The sequence below is a fragment of the Crinia signifera genome, chromosome 6, assembly GCF_055691185.1.
Source record: "Crinia signifera chromosome 6, ASM5569118v1, whole genome shotgun sequence".
Taxonomy (NCBI): domain Eukaryota; kingdom Metazoa; phylum Chordata; class Amphibia; order Anura; family Myobatrachidae; genus Crinia; species Crinia signifera.
This window is the reverse complement of record NC_139222.1, coordinates 92,188,713-92,209,432: the sequence shown is the minus strand read 5'-3', so window position 1 is coordinate 92,209,432 and position 20,720 is coordinate 92,188,713. Positions and strand designations below refer to the sequence as shown.

At 44.8% G+C, this 20,720-nt stretch overlaps 1 protein-coding gene across 3 annotated transcripts in view; it reads left to right on the top strand.

Moving 5' to 3' along the window:
• Positions 1-3,001: 3,001 nt before the first annotated feature.
• RNF114 (ring finger protein 114) overlaps positions 3,002-20,720 on the top strand; it is a 28,225-nt gene continuing 10,506 nt past the window's right edge. For 2 of the 3 annotated variants that reach the window (XR_014444405.1, XM_083146464.1), the window contains exons 1-5: positions 3,002-3,226; positions 11,765-11,915; positions 17,536-17,639; positions 20,233-20,347; positions 20,430-20,537. Coding sequence is in view for 2 of the 3 variants with exons in the window: in XM_083146464.1 (XP_083002590.1) it covers positions 3,093-3,226; positions 11,765-11,915; positions 17,536-17,639; positions 20,233-20,347; positions 20,430-20,537 (612 nt within the window). In the remaining variant the exon portion in view is untranslated. Of the gene's footprint in view, positions 3,227-3,317; positions 3,417-11,764; positions 11,916-17,535; positions 17,640-20,232; positions 20,348-20,429; positions 20,538-20,720 lie in introns of those variants that run through there. The other variant, XM_083146465.1, reaches the window with a different exon arrangement.

Genomic DNA, 20,720 nt, shown 5'->3' with positions numbered 1-20,720 from the left:
TATATATATATAGATATATCTATATATATATATCTATATATATATATATAACAGCAGTGTAGACCCCTGGGCATAGCAATGTATTGGAGCCCCTACCTATCCTCCAGTGGTAGGGGTGGGCGGTGCTATGAGCGGAAGCTTTGATGTCCCGCGGGTGGTAGGGGGTATTATATCAACCGCTCAGCATGTAGGGCCTGGATCAGTAATTTCCACTAATTCCCCCTTTACTGCACAGATGGTGGGAGATGAGGTGGGAGAAGGGGGCATTGGGCTGAATGACGGGGTCCTGATACATAACTTCCAGGGTGGTAGAGGATGTTTAATATGTAGAGGAGAGGTGTATAGTGGAGTGGGCTTATTATTCATAATTTTCTAGTGTTAGGACAGCTTGCTTGACTACAGATATCTCCGGTTCCCGGAAATAGATTTAATGGAATTAAAAACTAAATAATCCCACCTACCAAATGGTACTGGGGACTAGGGGATCAGAGTTCAGGAGGCAGAGCAATCTGCCAACAAGTATATAAAACTACATACCAGGTGTGTGGAGCTGGAGCAGTAACCAGCTGCTGGAAGGCTGATATCTCTGGTTCTGGGCAAAGTAGAGACAAGCTACTAGTGTCCCTCAAAGGGGGAGAAAACCTCGTATACCCCTTTCACATTGCACTTTTAAAACGGTATATTGCCGTTTTTTTCCCATTTTAAAACGTTTCAGGCTGCAATGTGAAAGTGCCAAAGTTGATTTACCGGTTAAAGATAACCGGTATTTCAACACGGTTAAAAAGCAGAGTCCTACACGTTTTAAAGCCGTTTTTTAGGCAGTGTGAATGGCTCTATTTCAATGGCTTGAAACGTGTCCCTTGGAGGTTAAACGGGTTGAATTTTGAATGGTATTAAATGATTTTTAAAATGGTTTTCACCTGCAATGTTAAAGGTCTCAAGGCTCAGACCCGTTTTAAAGTCCCATTTAAGAATACCGTGTCCTTACCCATTTCTGAAATGTGAAAGCAGTATAAGTCAGACAGCACCTGAAATATCTGACTGGGAAGAACAATTAACAGGCTTGGATGGGGGCCACTACTTTGAAGTCAGTTATCTCCGGTTCCCCAGGGCCGATTTTTAAAATTCTTTTACCCATGGAAAGAGGGGACCCTCAGCTTTCAGTCTATGGCCCTTAGATTCCTGGAGGGGGTTCTGGGTACTCAGAACCCCCCCCCTGCTTGCGCTACTGATTAGGTCGACAAGCATTAAGGTCGACATGACTGAAGGTTGAGATGGGTTAGGTCGACAAAAGCATTAGGTTGACATGGGGAAGGTCGACAGTCAAAAGGTCAATATGGGGTTTTTCACTTTTCTTTTGAGTTGACATGTGCCGACAGGCGGTATTTCATGCCCTACCACTAGGGCAACAGTGGGTCCCGACCTTGTCAGCATGGTGTCGCGACTCCATGTTGCTGACCATCAGGTTGATGACTTTTCTAATCTCAATCAGTGATTCAAGGAGTTTGAAAAATCTGTTGAATTGTCTGTTATTTTAGACTCCTCCCATCAGTCTGTGCCTCCACAATGCTGCCATGTATGTGCTGTCTGCGGACTACACATGTGTTGTGATGACCTTCTGCAGCAACTTGTTTGGGTCCTGTAATTATTTTTTATTGTCTCATGGGGTCCCAGAGCAAAATAGTTTGAGGACCCCTGCACTAGGGTGCTGGGAGAATAAAATAGTGTGCCAAGCATAGCAAGGCACCATGCCCGAAGCATGGTGAGCGCAGAAGGCCATGCGAGTGGATGGGGTGCTGCGTTTCAGTGAAATACCCGATCAACCTTTTCATACCTCCCAACTTTGGAAGCCCAGCAGGCGGGACGCTGCTGCTGCACGCCGTAGGCGCGTTGAAATTTTCGGGGCGTGGCCTAATTTGGGGGCATGGCCTATACTCGCGGCTCTCCCGCGAGGCCACGCCCCCATTTTGCCGCTATGGGGGCATGACCCAGAGGCTCTGTGAGCCTCTAGCCATGCCCCCAGCCCCCTGGCTGCGGGAATAGACGCTGTGCGCATGCGCACAGCGTTTATTCCCCGCTGCTTAGCAGCTGACAGGGGGGACTCCCAACAGCCCCCCCACACCGCGGGACACTGCCGCTCGTGGGTGGGACAGCGGGACAGGCCCTGATAATCGGGACTGTTGGGAGGTATGACCTTTTGACTGTCCGTCTTCCCCATGTCGACCTAATGACCTGTTGACCTAACCCATGTCGACCTTCAGTCAGGTCGACTTTAATGCATGTCATCCTAGTGGTTTCGACCTAGTTGCTGTCTGTCCAATGATCCATACCCCTTCTCAGAGAGGTTGCCATCGATGGCAAAAGTGCAACTGGCCATCGATAGTGTATTACTATGCTCTGTGTCCTGACCCCTTGGGGTAAAAAGCAAAACAAATCTATTCGCTTATGCTTGACATGGATGGTGGGAAACCATCTGGTTGTTCTTCCCCATTGATGGCAAAACTATTTGATATCGGCCATAAAGCAATGATGATTTATAATCATCGATGGTCGATGGCCATCCATCCGCTGCGGGGGCTTGTTCTGCAGATCTGTGAGACTCATTATAAGCACACCACTGGCCACACAATTGGTACATGTACAATATGAAATATTTAGTTTCCACTAAACCTCCACTTTAACCTGATATGTAAAGATTACTGTAATTGAATCGAGTGCTTTCCTAATACTGATTGTATTTTATTTATCTATATAATCTAATAAATATTTATTTTATAGATAGCCTGGAGCTTTTTCAGATAAAGCTACTGCTATACTGTATCTATAGATATAAGATATTAACTGATCACAGGTGAGGTAAGTGCTTTAGGAAATTAAACGTACCACCATTGCACTTAGCATGGGGTGAATGACTGCAGCAGCAGCTAAAGCAGAAACTGTACACTTCTGCACTATCGTGTGTGTGTCTGTGTGTGCCTGTGCCTGTGATCCCGCTGACGTCACCAGGTGGGAAGGGGGGAGTCACGTGGTGGCAACGGCCGGCAGAGCGGAGTGACGTCACCGGGTGTTTGCGGAAGTGATTGGGGCTGGGGATGATGGCGGGGGAGCAGCGCAGACAGAAGAGCGGTTTTGGAGGATCTCGGGACAGCGACTCCATGGACCGGTTCATGTGCCCAATCTGTCTGGAGCTTTTCCAGGATCCTTTCCAGGTGGCCTGCGGACATATGTGAGTGTGAGCGAGCCCAGACCTCCTCCACTCTCTACTGCACTCTGCTCTTCTCTCCTAACTAATCCCTGTGTGCACAGGCTTGCCGACATATCCCTGTAGCCTGGAACACCGGGGATTTACCACAGGTTCTGTGATTTCAATTCAAGCCTGCATTTCACCAGGTTTTACCTGTCCGTTTAAATTATAGGTGTCCCGGTTGACAGGGATGTCTTTGTGAGATTGTGTATATTTGCTATACTGTGCTGTACTTTACTTTGTACACATACAGTAGCTCATCTCTGGTGGCACTGTGCTACAACTTTACAGGGTCTCTGTATATTTTTAGGGATAGCCCTCTGTAATAAACACTGTTTTGTATACACCTTGGTTTACCACTGTATCAGTAATGGACAGCCTGTCGTCTCTCTGAAGCAGGGTACACATGAGTGACGGGGATCAGAACAAATCACTGAAATCAGGGATTGCTGGTACACACTGATATGTCGTTAAGGAAAGATCACAGTATGCATTAGGACGCTAGTGATATCGTCAGATTTAATGAGCACATCAAATGCGATAGCCAAAGCACGCTTATCGCCAGTACACATTAAGCGATGTCAGTCTGATCCACCCAACTGTGCAGCGTATACCCAATTTATTCTTCAAAAGGGCTGCACATTATACTTAATCTCAGTATTAAATTAAAACTGCAACTAATCAGATTAGTTACAGCTTTAATCTGTCTAGTTTTTGTCTATGAATGTATTAGGGGCGTTCAAGAGTGTGGCTACTTCCATGACTTTTCTCTAGGGAAATCGTGTCTGACGCGGGAATTAATTGAATAGCCCCCTGGAGCGAAATTCCTGCATCATAATTAAATCGCCCACATAGATTTTATTTTATATGATGTAATTTGTTGATGTTCCCATTTAATTACCATGTCCCTCATGCTGTGCACTGAAGGTCAAACTACTGAAATTATTATTTATTGAAAACTGGGGGTCTGTTGTCACCCAAAATATTTCAGTGTGACCCAGAATATGTTTGATAAATCTCTGAGGACAATGGGTTCTTATTCAGCTTGAGTTTCTCCTGTATGTTTTTATGCATAGCTGTTCTTATGTTACCGGCCATTTCTTATCCATCCTGAGTGTATATGATGAAATGAAACTGAAAGGAGCAGTGAAATTATAAACACTTTCACTTTTCTCAAAGCTTTATTATTCCAATTCCAGGCCCAAAGAAACCTTGTATGCAGAGTGCCTGGGGTCTAGTAACTAGGATTTTCTTCATTGTTCAGAGAAAAAATTACTTTGTTATGTTTCACCTTTAATTCATTTTTTTTTTGTCTCATCGTAGAATAATGCATATTTTCTGTATGTGTCAATTTGTAAAGGGCAGAAGGTACTCATTAGTGGTTGTACATATGCAGGGATTGTTATTTGTACCCCTTTCACGCTCCCGGATGCTTCCCAGGACACTACTCAGGAATGTACCTTTTCACACTGGCCATCCGACTTGGAATGAAGTCGGGCGGGTGGAGGCTTGGCCGGGGCAACGCTGGGAGGTGTCAGCACCTCCCTGCGGCGCGTTTTCACTGCAGTGAACGGGATCTGAGTCACGCTGACCCGTAATACCCGTTCACACTGGCCGCATCCCGTGTCGATTCCGGGTTCTACCCAGGTCAGGATCTGGGTAGAGATCCCAGAATGCTGAACACGGGATATTCGTCCAAGACCCTTTCACACTGAGCTAAATCCCGGGTTGATGCGCGTTCATGTGCAAAAACCCGGAATATTTTTGCAAGTGTGAAAGGGGTATACGTAGTGTTATTTATCAAGCATTATTATGTGTATACAATGACTCCCTTTATTTGCTAGTTTTAATCCCTGCTGCTGTAGTTCATATAGTAAGTCCAAATTTCCATCTGAATAAAAATGTATTTAAGAAGTATGGGCTTTTTAGTGCTGGGACCAATGTTTACATTTCACACTCCAAACAACGAGTGTATAGTCTGCTTTACGGATAGAAAACCAGCAAGGCGTGCTAATAGTTTGGGGAAATTTGTTACTATTTGATTTTCCATTGCAGGAAGAGACTGATTTTCTCTTTTAAATGAATAAAGCTGCACAAAGTTGATTTCTGGTCTGTTAAGCATAATTATATTTAATGTACTAGATTGCCTGTTCTTCCAGGGTTTCTATTAACTATCTGTATTTCTCTTTCGTCCTTCCTGGTGACACAGCTCAACCATGGGATATAGGAGCGTCCGCAGGAGCAAGGCACCTATGCTGACTTTTTTGAGAGGCAGGCTTCTCCCTTCTTCATCCCAGAATTCCTCAGTTCACTTTAGCTGCCCACCGGAGTGGGTGCTCTGCTGACTGGCTGTGTGCTGCAGCCTTTTTTTGTACTAGTTAGTGCAGGTTTCCAGTGTGCGACTTCCAGAAGAAGTTATTCGCACTGAGAGCGCAGCAGAGGCTGACAGAAGCACATCCAGACACCCCTTATCTACACCTCCCCTGTTGAATTTATTTAGATTCTGATGAGGAAGGTGTGTGTGCTGAGGATGTCTTTTGGGATCAGAGGGAAGAAGTTGAATCTTCTGTCCCTGGTATTGAGGATTTGATCCTTGCAGTTAAGCAGACTTTAAATCTTTCAGAGGATAAAGTGCCTGCTCATTGTGTATTCAAGAAAATACGCAGAGATTCAGTGACTTTTCCCTCAGATGAGGGCATGATAGCTTTACTGGGAGAAGCATGGAAAACTCCTGATAAGAGTCTTCTCATGCCTAAAAGGTTTGCTAACATGTACCCAATGCCAGAGGAGCATGTAAAATTATGGGAAAAGACTCCTTTAGTGCAGGGCTTGACAAAATCCGGGGGCCAGGGTCGCCATGTCGACCAGATTCTGCTTCCTGGCGACCAGATTTGCCAGGAAGCAGAACCCGCGGGCAGAGTGGTGGCTTGACAGCAGCGGGCAGCAGGCAACAGCAGTTCACAACTCTCCCGGCTGCCGGGAGATGGACAGGGAGAGGCAGGGAGCTGGCAGCAGCCTCTGTGTAAGTAGCGGGTCCCCGTGGCTGGTAATCCTGGCTGGTAATCCTATCAGCACTTACAGCAGCCTCGGGTGCCCGTTTCAGACACGTAAACAGATGGTGCTGCAGTGGGTTATGTTCAATATAACGGCCAGCACGGCGGCAGCCCGGCAGAGCGGTGTACAACTCTCCCGACTGCTGCTGTATCAGAGCAGGTCCGCAGCGTGCCTATTTCAAAACTCAAGCACAGAGCTTGACTTATGTAATAGGCGCGCTGTGGACCTGCTCTGATACAGCGGCAGCCGGGAGAGTTGTACACCGCTCTGCCGTGCTGCCTGTTATATTGAACATAATAACCCACCGCAGCACCATCTGTTTACGTGTCTGAAACGGGCACCCGAGGCTGCTGTAAGTGCTGCTAGGATTACCAGCCACGGGGACCCGGCTACTTACACAGAGGCTGCTGCCTCTCCCTGTCCATCTCCTGGCAGCCGGGAGAGTTGTACACCGGGCTGCCACTATGCTGGCTGTCGTTTTGAACATTATAACCCACCGCGGGGCCATCTGTTTATGTGTCTTTGTTTTAACAGGGGCACCCAAGGCTGTTGTAAGTGCTGATAGGATAACCAGCCACGGGGACCTGCTACTTACGCAGAGGCATCAGTCTGCCCCTGCCAGGCATCAAGCCAGAAACCCATAGCAATGAGCATGTAGGTAAGCAGCACTGTGGCATAATATGCCATGGGCATTACGTTGTGTGGTATTATATGTAATGGGCATTACGGTGTGTGTGGTATATGTAATGGGCATTATTGTGTGGTATAGTATGCAAAAGGTTTTTCAGTGTGTGGCATAATGTGTAATGGGCATTGTGGCATGTGGGTATGTGTAATGGGTATGTGACGTGTAATAGGCATTATGTGGTTACTTTTTGGCGCACACTGTCACTATTTTTTTTCTGGCTCCTACATTTTCATCCTGGCTCCTAGATTTATTTTAAATTTGTCAAGCCCTGCTTTAGTGGATGCACCTGTTGCCAGGTTGTCTAAATCCACGGTTTAACCAGTTCAAGGAGGTGCTGCGTTCAAAGACCCCGTGGACAAGAAAATTGAAGGATGCCTTAAAGCTGTGTTTGAAGGGGTGGGCTTTACCCTATGCCCTTTTATTGCCTCTGCGTGGGTATCCAAGGCTATGATAAAATGGGCTGAAGCCTTATGTAATCAACTCCAGCCTGACTCTGAGGCTTTTGCCTTGGCTGAAAAGCTTAAGTGTGCTTCAGAGTATGATTGTGAGGATGGGGAAGAAGGAGCGAAGATGGCGTCAAAAAAGTCGTCCACATCTGTGACGGCGAGGAGAGCACTCTGGCTTAAAGTTTGGGAAGCTGACAGCGAATCCAAGAAGTCTTTTGAGGCCCTGGATTTTAAGGGAGAACTTCTTTTTGGGGCAGAACTTGAGTCCATTATCAAACAAGCCACGGGGGGAAAGATCCCTTTCCTGCTCACCACGTCTAAACATTGTGTCCAAGTTTGGGTTTTTTAAGCCATCCTTTCATTCCTCCTTTCGAGGGGGTGCGTCTAATAGAGCACAGGCAGGAAGAGGAAAGTTTCCAGCCTGCAAGGGGAGGGCACCCAGATTCGGGGCCTTTGCTAAGAAACACCAGTTCAAGAGTGAGGATAAGTCCTCAGCATGACGCGGTGGAGACTCGCCGTCCTGGGTTCAGAGTGGGGGGTCGCCTCCTGCAGTTTTGGGACATGTGGAACATCACCACCACGGACCCTTGGGTTCTCTCCATAATTTCTGAGGGTTACAGAATAACTCTCAGGGGGGCTTCCCCAAAGAGATTTCTTCCAACACCCCTACCGCGGGAAGCTTGCTTGCGGAAAGCCCTCTTGGGGGCGGCAATGTCACCTCTCAAAAAAGGAGTGGTAGTCCTGGTACCTTGGGAAGAAAGAAGGGATTTTTATTTTATTCTTTTCTTGGTCCCCAAACCAGATGGATCTTTCAGACCCTTTCTAAATGTGAAGTCTTTAAACCTACACCTGTGGGTGGACCACTTTCGCATGGAATCTCTTCGATCAGCGCTTTTAAGAGTTGGGAGAATTTCTAGCATCAGTGGACATCCAAGATGCTTCTCTTCATGTGCCTATCTGCAAAGAACATCAGTTTTTACTGCGTTTCGCGATAGGAGAGACTCATCTACAGTTCCAAGTCCTACCTTTTCGTCTGGCCACAGCGCTTAGAGTCTTCACAAAAGTGATGGCTGTCATGGCAGCGGCTCTCAGGCGAAAGGGGATAGTAATTATCCCATACTTGAATGACATCCTGTTCAAGTCCCGAAGTCTCATTTGACACCCACACAGAGACTTCAGTTTCTGGGGGTGATCTTGGACACACACCTACATCGTGTGTTTCTTCCGCAATCCAAAGCAGTGGACATTCTTCAGTCTCCAAATCCAACAGTATGGCAGGGTGTAAAGCTGTTAGGCACGATGGTGGCAACCTTCGAGACACTGCAGTTTGCGGAGTTTCACTCAAGAACCTTTGAGTGGAACATTGTGTCCTGTTGGTCAGGAAATTCATAGACCATGAAACAGGAACGGCTGTTGCTGTCTCAGGAGACAAGGGATTCCTTGATCTGGTGAACAGATCTGGAGTCTCTGCAAATGGGGAGTTCCCTCTGCTCGTGGGATTGGCTGGTTGTCACGACCGATGTCCGTCTCAGGGTCTGTGGTCCAAGGAAGAATCCAGACTGCCGATCAACATCTTGGAGCTCCGGGCGGTTTGGAAGACCCGTCTACAGGCAGAAGATTTCTTGAAGGGATCACTGATACGCATACAGTCAGACAATGCCACGGTTGTGGCTTACCTGAATCATCAGGGCTGGACTCGCAGCATGATGGCAATGCAGGAAGTCTCGCAGATTTTTCAGTGGGCAGAAATGAACATTCCTACTCTGTCGGCTGTGTTCATGCCAGGGATCCGGAATATAGAAGCAGAGTTTCTCAGCAGGGCAATATATATATGATATTGATATGATATAAATAATACATTTCCGCTATGAAGTAATCATGTACTTTGATATGTGACAATTATTCGGGAACTTACATGGAGGACTGTTTTTTAATGTGAATATGATGAATTACATTTAAGGGCTGAAATGTAAACATTGTTACCAGCGCTGGAAAGCTCCTATTTCCTATATACATGATTGTGTGTGACTATTACATCTGCACTCTGAAGAGTTAGCTAATGTTTGGTATTCCTTTCCATTTTGTGCTCAGTTGTTAAATCGCGCCCAATCTCCCATCTAAAGTGATGGGAAATTGCAGAATGCAAAAATAAAATGATAGAAAGAGCTAATTGAGTTCCCAAATTGTGGTGGATACCAGGAGTGAAAGAATAAGGTAAAAGTCACCACAAATGTTCATTCAATAAAGGAATATCCTAATGGCAGCTAGGTTCCTCAATTTTGTATTCCTTCTCCAAGATTGGGATATGGAATAGATCAGGGCTCGACCAACCCTGGGTGCCAGGTTCTGCTTACTGGCTACCAGATTTTTTGGGGGGGAGAAAGCAGAATCTGGTCAGAGCGGTGGACAACCCAGAGCAGGTCTGCCGCGGCTATTTCAAAACTGCAGCCGGCATCGCAAACCAGCACTTCACCCACAGCAGCCCGGCCTCCAGCGCACACAGCCCTGACGGCCGCCCCCAAACCCCAGCCTCGGCAGCCAGCCGGTCCACCCCCGCAGCAGGCAGCCGGGCCAGCCGAGCTACCCCCGCTCACGGCTGCGGCAGACAGTCCAGACCGCCCCCCCGCTCACGGCCGCGGTAGACAGCCCGTCCACCCCCGCTCACAGCCACGGCAGACAGCCCAGCCCGGCCACCCCCGCTCACGGCCGCGGCAGCCGGGCCACCCCTCCGCCGCAGCTCCGGCTGGCAGGCCACCATGTATCCGGCAGCTGCTCTCGGAGCAGGGAGACTTTCTTCCCCTGGTGACCAGCAGCTGCTCAGCCAGAGCCCCTGGTCCTAGAGGAAAGGACCTGAGCATGCCAATAGCACACCTCTGGCCTTATTAGCTTAGCTACAGCCTACTGCAGGCTTGCCCAAGTGACGGCAAAGCCAGGGGCTCCTACAGCGGCAACACTTGGAAGTGCAGGAACTACAGCAGCTAGGTAATTGGGTGAATGATAGTGCTGCACACACCAGTCCTGTTACCCTGCTGCTATAGAGAGGTGATATGGGTCAGGTCACCCGAAAGGTTCAAAAGTGTACTCTCGCTCACTGACACACTTCCCAGGTCGATCGGCAGACACACAGGTGTACTCATTACTCACTGACACTTCCCAGGTCACCCGTAGATGAAGCATAACATGTATCTTCTAGGGTTTAGCATTTGTGCACCTTTCTAAATCTAGCTACACAACTGACTGATTTGACAAACCACACTAGCGGGAACTAAAGGATGATCCGAAATACATTTGATTTTTTGTGTACACACTATACACCCATTATGGCCTGTGGTATAATACGTAATGGGTGTGTGACAGGTGTAATAGGCATTTTTTTGAACACTTTCATCCTGGCTCCTAGAATTTAAAGAAATTTGTCGAGCCCTGAAATAGATAGAGAAAACATATAGTGCATAACTTTTGTAACATATATGTTTAATAAAGATGTACACTTACAATATATACAGGATAAAAGCATATAAACAAAAACCCAGGGTAAAGCAGGTCACAGTGTTGTCCAATGGGGTGGCAGTCCAGCTCTGGATCTGGTAAACAAAAGTGGCAGAATAACCTGAAGTCCCAAGGGTGTAAAGAGTCCAACTAATAGTGGCAAGGCACTCCAAACACATTTCAGATCCTAAGCTCCTTCTTCAGTAGTGTGCTCTCACGTGGCCAATATGCTTCTTAAATAGCAGTGGAAGTTAGGTGGCTGTGCATTCCACCTGCGGCCGGGTGCATCTGGAATGCACCATTCCAGATGCACCCGGCCCCAGGCGGAAAAGTGGTAGATGGGGAAATTGCAGGGCAAAATGCAATTGATGCTTTTGGTCGTACCTATAATCGGGTTTAGGTGTGTGCAAAGCGGCTTAACCTTACCAAAGTAATAGGCGAGACTCAAAGTCCAGCTTGAGCGCTCAAACGACTGATTTTCTCAACTTTCAGTTCACCGCACCTGGGGAGTTCGAGCTGAAATGTCAGCGTCTGCAACCTTAACGGAGCTGACGTAGCCTTAACGTAGCACCCTGCGACCTTCCAGCCTGGGGTGTCGCTCTCTGCTATGGTTTTTCTAGCATAGTCAGTTCTGTATCTTAATGCAGACCAGATTGTACTAAAAGCATCAAAGCAAACGGCACCAGGTAGGAAGGAGGAACTGCACAGGTTTTGAAAGGTGCAGGGTGCTAGAATGAAGACTATGGGGGGATTTTGAGATTTTTGCACTGCTGGAAAAAGCATGGCTAAAAAATATATATAATACATATGTTCACAGTCCTGCTCATTTCTTTGGCTTTGTAGATTCTGCTCTCTGTGTTTACACCAGTGTATGAAGCAGAAGAACCCTACATGCGCAGTGTGTCGCTCTGTTTTATGTCCTGATAGAAAGGCATCTGAACTAGAAAAGCAGATGAAGGATTTTCGAGCTGCCTGTAAAGGATGTAATTCACAAGTAAGTGAAAGAACATCACCCTTTTTTCTACCATAGCGGCTTTTCCCAGTTGGTGACATGCGGGCTGCCCTGCCTTTTCTGAGACCACTTTAATCACATGATTTACCATTGCTTTATTTTGGTGTTCGCATTAATGGTGAACACTTTAACAAAGTTGATCTAGTGTGAGAAGATATTGTGTAAATAATGATTAATGTCAAAGTTGTCCTGATTTGTTAGAAAAGATTTGTATACTACTGTTAAATACCCCAATGTTGGAAAAATTTATTCTACAAGAAATAAATGGTAAAGACAACCGCCGCTATGTTTGGCAATAATTTTGTATCCCTCGGCTAAGGTGGAACTGACAGGTGCCGGACGGCTCCCCGACAGTCGGGATTCCAACAGTCAATACTCCGGCGTCGGAATCCCGACTGCTCCCTTGTGGGGGTCCACGACCCCCATAGAGGGAGAATAAAATAGGTGGCGAGCTCAGCTCGCCACCGTGCCCGCAGCATGGCGAGCACAGCGAGCCAGCAAGGGGCTTCATTGCGCTCCCCCCGCTGTGCAGTCGGGATCCCGAGGTCTGAGTAATGACTGTCGGAATCCCGACTGTCGGTGAATTATACCACACCCAAACTGACAAATGAATGGCAGTTCAAGAGTGCGGAATGGTACATCCCGGGATATATACTCTTCCTTAACTCTAGTGTCGGGTTCATTAACCATGAAGTTTCAATCCAATCAAAAAGGACCTCACATCTGTAATCAATGCATTTCTACCTCTCAGCTGGGGTCTGAACCTTGACAAAGAGCCCAGCTGATAGGTAGTAATGCGTTGGTAACAAATGCGAGGTCCTTTTTTATTCGATTGAAACTTCACTGTTAACGATCCTGACATCAAAGCTAAAGAAGAGTATAAATGCCAGGATATACCATTCTGCGCTCTTGAACTGCCATTCATTTGCCAGTTCCACATTAACCCGAAGGATTCATAATATTGGAAAACATAGGGCTGGTTGAGTCTCTTTATGCAGGTTCGGTTTTACTCGGTTCTCAAATTGGAGTTGTATTGGCTTTCGGGTGTTGCATGTTTTGGATGGCCAAATGGTTTGGATTTTAGAAACAAGTAAAACTGAACCCACACATCTCGAGTCTTTACCATTTCTTGTCCCGTACAATGTATTGTTGGTGAAGGGTAGGGAATCCTAACACACTGTTACTTCGGAAAAAGACATGCCTACCCTGCTGTTACCTGATTCAAGGATCTTAATGGTACCCTAATCAGGGAACTGTTATTATTTCTTACTACTATTTACTGCTACTCTGGATAAAAGGCATATCATACATATTATGCTCACATTAATATAAAGAGTAAGATGAGATCTGAGACCAGATGAATATGAGTGGACCTGTGAGAGGAGTATATGCAGGCCTATGGAAGCGTACAGTATATATAACCGTGATGTTAGCTTTCAGAGGTAGCACAACCTAGGTGAATATCGAAGTCTTGTAGGTGGGAGTGTGAGGTGGTTATCGGCTGGGAGGCAAAATGTATGCCACAAGCATATAAGATAAGAGGTTTGAGATGGCGAGGTTGAGGGCTGTACAGGTGAATAATTTAAGGTAGTTGGAAATGTATTCCTGAGGATATAGGCCCTTATTCTGGTTCACTCGCAAAGGAAAATTCCTTCTCAAATAGACAAAACCATGTGCATTGCAGTTGGGGCAGATGTAACATTTGCAGAGAGAATTAGATTTGGTGGGGTTTTTACTTCAAAGTGACTTCTATATTGCAATGTAAAAATACAGCAGTCCGTATTTTCCCTGCACAGAAACAAAATAACTCGCCCAAATCCAATTTGCTCTGCACATGTTACATCTCCCCCTCCCTGCAGTGCACATAGTTTTTTCCATTTGAGAAAAGTGAGTGAACCAGAATAAGGGTCATAGTCTTGACGTTTACAGATTTTTGTTGCATTGAGAGGAAGATCAGTCTTCCTGTGGTGTTTAGGTTGAGGATAGGTAGTCAGCGTTGGGAGTAGGATTGGGTAATAAAAGAACAATATGTATCACCATCAACATCTGTTTTTAATTAAATAAAAAAAAAAAATGCTCATTGACCTACATTCCGCATTAGTGCACTGATATCACACACCTGATACTAATTACTGTACAGAGGTACCATTGATATCAGACATAATACATGCTAATCACACTGTGTGTGACGGCACACACGCAATACACACTGGTCACTAAGGTCTCTATCAGGGTAGTAGTTAAAGTTGTCTTTGGACCTTTTGATCTCATTGAATCATTCAAACACTCATTCATTCCACATGCTGTATTGACTGAAAATAATGTGTTCTACTTTTGCATAATGAAACCTATACAGAAATCAGAAGTATCCTCTAGTGCAGGAGTGGCTGGACTTTTGTAACCCAGGATGTACTTTTTGTATACTTCCTTACCGGTGGTCAACCGGCATCTCCCCCTGTGCAAAATATTCTCATACCAGTACAGTACGACCCTTGCACATTATGCCACTGAGACACATTTCCTCTTATGCCACATGGAATGATGGTGAGAGTGTCTGTAAGGACCGAGAGTGTGACCGCAGGGACATAGGAACAAAGAGCGGGACAGCACCACATAACTGTAAATAACATGTTTTATATATAAACCTCTGTCACAGACAGCAACTGAGATTTTTTTTATTATTTTAGGGGGCACAAAACTCATTACCTGGGGTGAACTAACACTTTTAAAGAGACCCACGTCCCCCTCCTACTGTATACCAGCCATTAAAAAAACAAAACCTTTGTTATATAGTGCAGCAGATTCCGTTGCGCTTTACAATAGTAGACAGTGATAAAACAAACTGGGTAACAACAGACAGCCTTGGAGGTAGGAGAGCCCTGCTGCAAGCTTACAACGTATAGGGACATAGGCGGGAAACACAAGGACAGGCCCCAGTAACAGCATAGCAGTCCCGCCAAGTTACAAGTCCAGAAGGGAAGTGCCTCAGAGGGTTATGCGTGTAGAACTTAAATATGATAGGCTTGCCTGAAGAGGTGAGTTTTCAGGGAACACTTGAAAGTTTGGAGGCTAGTGGAGAGTCTTATTGTGCGTGGAAGGGCATTCCATAGGATGGGAGCAGCCCGATGAAAGTCCTGTAATAGTGAATGGGAGCTAGTGATCCATGCAGAAGAGAGACGCAGATCTTGTGCAGAGCGTAGTGGTCGAGATGGGAGATATTTAGTGATAAGTAAAGAGATATATGCTGGTGCAGTATGGTTAATAGCTTTATATGCGAGTAGAAGTGTTTTATATTGAATACGGTAAGATACATGCAACCAATGAAGGGACTGGCAGAGCGGATCAGCAGACGATGAGCATCTTGCTAGGCAGATCAGCCTAGCAGCAGCATTTAAAATGGATTGCAGTGGCGAGCGTCTGTTCTTGGGAAGACCAGTTAGGAGAATATTGCGATAATCAATGCAGGATAATTGGTGCATAGATAAGAGATTTAGTAGTGTGAGATAGGGTCATATTTTGGATATGTTTTTTAGATGCATGTAACACGATTTGGAGACAGATTGAATGTGAAGTAAGTTGAGGATGACCCCTAGGCAACGAGCTTGTGGGGTAGGGTAGATTGTCGAGTTGTCAACAGTAATGGAGATATCAGGATGGGAACTGTTCTTGGTTGGTGGGAATATAAGTAATTCCGTTTCGGAAATAGGAACCAATGTACCCATCATATAATAAATCTTACAGGAAGTTGGCTGTTGACAGTCCGTGCTCTGTTGCCGCTGAGCCGCACCACACAACCACTGGGTTAAACTGGCTCAGACGAGCTCCTCACTAGCTGTGCACGGTGACATCGCCCCAGCACCAGCCGCAATGCGTCCCTTCACTTCAGAAGTCGGTCGACATCAATATTCTGGCCAGATCTGCTCTAGCTATCCCTCCCAATATAATTTTAGATCAGGAAAATGTTTAATTTTTTTTTTCACTAGCTAAGGACATCAGTAGTACAGAGCAAGTGTTCTATTTTTATTTATTAATTTTCTTTTATGGACGGGAGTGACCATGTGACTATTCCACATGCTTAGGCCGGTGATGAAGGGAGAATAGCCAGGCATTTTGGTGCAGCTAAGATAAGAAAGGGATATATTCTAGCAGTAGTGTGAAGGTGGAAGGCAGAAGTGTCCAGATGTGAGGTTTAAGGTGGTGGCACTAGAGGGTGGAGCCAATTGGGATATCTGTGTAGCAGGATTTGGTATGTAAGAAAAATATTGATAATTTTTGTGAGGGCAGCCTTAGGAGAATATTTAGGCATGAAGCCCAATTTCAAAGCTGGGAAAGCAAGATAGCCTGAATATAAACTGATTAGGAGGATAGGAAGCTGCCAGTGGACGCAGACAGGTTGAGGAGAAGTAAACATTAATTTGAGTGGAGTGGAAGTGGAGACTTTGATGTTATATTATTGTCATGGTTGCAGATTGTGATGTGAGAAAATGGGTATGCGGTCAGAGACTGAGTAGCGTTACTAAAACTTCTAGAAGTGTCCATTTTTTTTATTTTAAGGATGCAAGATAGAATTATAGCTAGAATCTGATTGCTATGGCAACCCCACTTTTATTGTAAAGCCCAGTTGATCTCCTTTACTCACAAATAGAGATTTGCTGGTAATGTGTATGACATAGCTTGGACTGTACTTGCATATGCTTGGTTCTAGATCATGCTCAGCACAAAACATGCAAGGTACTGTATGTGTCCAGTCAGGTCTTAGGGGCAGAATAAACTGTGTGTGGATAGGGGGTTCCAGAGTTTACCTGTATGTGGCTATACAGAGTTACGTTTAGTCTGCTTTTTACTTGTTATTCAGTTAGTGATGAGCATTATTCTGAGTCCTATGTTTGGACTTGACATAGGCTGACTGACCCTATCCTTTATGCACCTTTTAATTGCTCAATATTGACTCATGACTACATAGTTAGGAGATATTTATTTTGCCAATCCATTGTTTTATATAGAGTAGCCGGTATATGTCTGTGCTTCTTCATATATATGCTATAGGGCAGGGGTTCCCAAACTTTTTATAATCACGGCACCCTAGAGTATCAGAATTTTTCCAAGGCACCCCTAGGCTCCAAAAAATATATATCAAATTAAGTAGATTGTGTTTATATGTGCTTCTTAGGTTCAGTTATGTGGTAAAGGGCAGGATTTGGTTCTGATTGTACACATTTTATGATTGGCAACCACCAGCACTGGTTTTGTCCAGAAATAATTGATCATAAATAATTTGAATTGGTCCTGGACGACCAACCTGAGGCACCCCAGGAAGCCAAGGCGCACAGTTTGGGAACCACTGCTATAGGGTTTTGCAAGGCTACTCTGTGTGACACTTTTACAAAGAATGAACTTTTGAGCCTGGTCTAGCTCAAGGTGACATTTTATTCTTTTCTTAGTCTGTCACAAATTCCCCTCCAGGCTGATCTCGTTCAGAATAGTGACAGTGACAAAGCACTGGGATTTCCAGTGTGGGGTAGAACTTCCTTTGCTTAACACAAGGGGATTTCCATTAAGCACAACATTGTTTATGTTATGAGATATATATTTGAATTCACAGATGGCCCTTTCAAACATGCGCGCACACTCTGCAACCTGTTCTAAATATGAGAGTTACGTCATGGAAGGAATTAAATCTGTGACAAAGGAGTCAAAACACTCTAGGTAAGTGTCTCATGCCACTAGTGACTGAACGTTTAGTTGCATTTTGTGACCAAAGGTTGTAGTGTGTGTATGTATGCATGTTATATATTTTACTAAATATTTGCTGACTTATAAAGGCAGCATGTATATAATTATATTGTGACAATTAATCCCATAGGCTGAATTGAAACAAATTCTGGTTCTAGCAGATAGACCGTATACCAGGATAACAGCTTGACAATTCTAAGGTTACTAAAGCAATGGCAGGTTTCAGCAGGCAACACACAAACTTCACAATAAGGGTACTCCAGGGAATCCCTAACTTAATCATACATTCCCCTCAGCCTCTGGCCCAGCCGCTAAAAGGCATTGAGAACACTGACCCACTGCTCTAGACAAACCTATAACTGGTGTTAATTAGACAGTGATTCACAATACTGTATCTCACTGGCCCTGCTACTGCTCCTCTAAATTCTGGACTGGATTTGTCCCTGCCACTATATAAATAATATTTTTTTTTTTTATAAGATTTTCATCAACTTCATATGTTGGCAGACAGTGCTAGAACGTTTCAGGTATTGTTGTGTAATCTCATGTGGGGTATTTACATTGGTTAGTGCTTTATCTAGCTCAATCAACTCCTAACTGTTAAGGTTTGGGGCAGGTTTATTAAGCCCGGTGAAGTAATAAAGTAGCTGGTGATAACAACGCAGCCAATTGGCTACTAACTGTCATTTTTCAAACCTGGGGGCAGATGTATTAAGCCTTAACAAGAGATAAATGCAAAGGTGATAAAGAGAGATAAATGCCCAGCCAATCACCTGCTAACTGCCATGTCACAGGCTGTGTTTGAAATAAGTCAGTAAGGAGCTGATTGGCTGGATGTTTATCTCTCCTTATCACCCTTGTTAAGGCTTAATACATCTACCCCCTGGTCTGTAACTTGACAGTTGGGAGCTGATTGGCTGGTGTGTTATCACTGACCACTTTATCACTTAAAACTGCCCTTCAGTATGTAAAATGAGACTCTATCTACAAGGTTTCATAAATATCACCCATGGTGCCAAATTTGCTTTCCACTGTTGTTGGATCATTTGTCTCACTTTGTGTCCTTCTAGAACTTTTGTGCCTTTTTTCAGATAGTTTTACTGATTTATATAACTGAGCTGGATAAATCAATTTATGCGCATACTGTTGGTTGTTGGATTGCAGTGCCTGGACACCAGGGATAGAAGTGCAGGCCTTCATTCAGCATTTAATGCCCTGTTGTGTTAAGGCCTGAAGCAACTGGGAAAAAGGTTAGCGTTGGCTGGACAGGAAAGGATTATTATATTTTTGTTGATGGCATAACTTTAGGAATATGTCAATTATTTAATTCGGAAGTACATTGTGAACAAGAAACTCCACATAAGGTATAATACTGTAAGCTTCAAGAGAGAAAGCAAGGATTGCTGTTTTAATTTTCAACTAATTTCTGCTACGTTTTATTGGATCATTCTGTATTAGTCTCATAATATTCCTGTGATTCCTATGCTTGCAGCATATTATTCTGGAATGTGACCTAATCTTATCAGAAGTACCTTACCAAAAGTACAGGTGTTTACTGCTACATTGATACTGCTTGTTATCATTGCTGCCAGGTCCCATTCCCTTCAGTGGAATAGCAGTGAAGTGAATGGGAAGCAGGAGTTTGCACACGCTGTCTCCAGTTCAGTTCAATGGCATAGCAGGAGCGTACCGATGTCTGTTCTCCACTATGCTGCAACATCCTTGAAATACATACGCATCACAGCAAGGATGTAAAAGGTCGCATCTGTAGTCAGGTGCTATGCAATAGAGTTCAAAAAGTCTCTCCACACTGAGCACTGTCTCTGGATGCAGATCTCCTCTATGGTATATTATAGTGTTGGATTCATTCCAACATTCATATGTGGAATGTAGGATTTGGCTGCTGATTGCTGCTCACTGCTGGCGCTGGGATCGGTTGAGCAACGGCATGAGACGCCAGAATGGGTGAGCATCGCAGGAGGATGGCGCCGGGTGAGCTGGCCGTCCTCCCTGCCTCAATCCGACATTTTTTCAAATTGGATTGAGATTGCCAGGACCAAAACCTGTTGGATTTGGCCATGTTTCAATCAAAAGCAGGTGGATTTGGGGCTATTCCGCCAACATGCCTGGTTTCCAACAGGTCGGAGCATTCTGACCTGTCGTAAAAAAGCAGCCAACCCCTTCCAACCTATTCCAACCTATTCTAGTCGGAAATTGCCATCTTTCCAGCAAGCAGGCAGTTTTGACTGTAATTGGATATACCCCTATAACTGGGAGGCAAATCAATAAAAAAATATTTTATTTCATTTCCAAACAGTGTTTAACAACAATTATGTTGTCCTATTGCTTAGCACACATTGTTAAACAGAGAGACTTGCTTAGCAATGAGTCACTACAGAGGGACTTTTTCAACTCCAACTCATTGCAGCTATTTAAAGCATATAAACTTCACACAGATATTAGCAGTTTTATGCAAAACCAAAAAATTTTGTTTATTGGAGCGCTGGTTTTATATATGTGCCTGCATTTTTTGGATTCTAACTGATTGTCCTTACTTTTGATCCAGAGATGTCCCAAATCGGTTCACCTTTGTTTGTCCATATTGTCGTGAACAGAACCTGGACCAAGAAGGGTTAGTGGACCATTGTAAAAAGTATCATTTCACAGACACCACACCCGTGGTAAGTTTTCTCTGTTCGTACATTCTACCATTGCCCTTCCTGTCTACTACTACTACCCCAACCGTGTTCATTTTTATAATAGGTTTGTCCTATCTGCGCCTCTATGCCATGGGGAGACCCAGGTTACCGAAGTGCCAATTTCATGGAACACATCCACCGCCGACACAAATTTTCATATGATACGTTTGTGGTACGTACATTTGTCAGAAACCTCAAACAAATTGTTTTATGTTGTATTTTAGTTTTCACCTAAGCTTAAATAACCAGAATAAATGCAGTAATGTGACACTACGATAGGAGGTGGCAAATCTAATGTGATATCTTAGCTATAGTTCCCTGCTATAGGCTTTCACAATATGTTTTAAACTTTCTA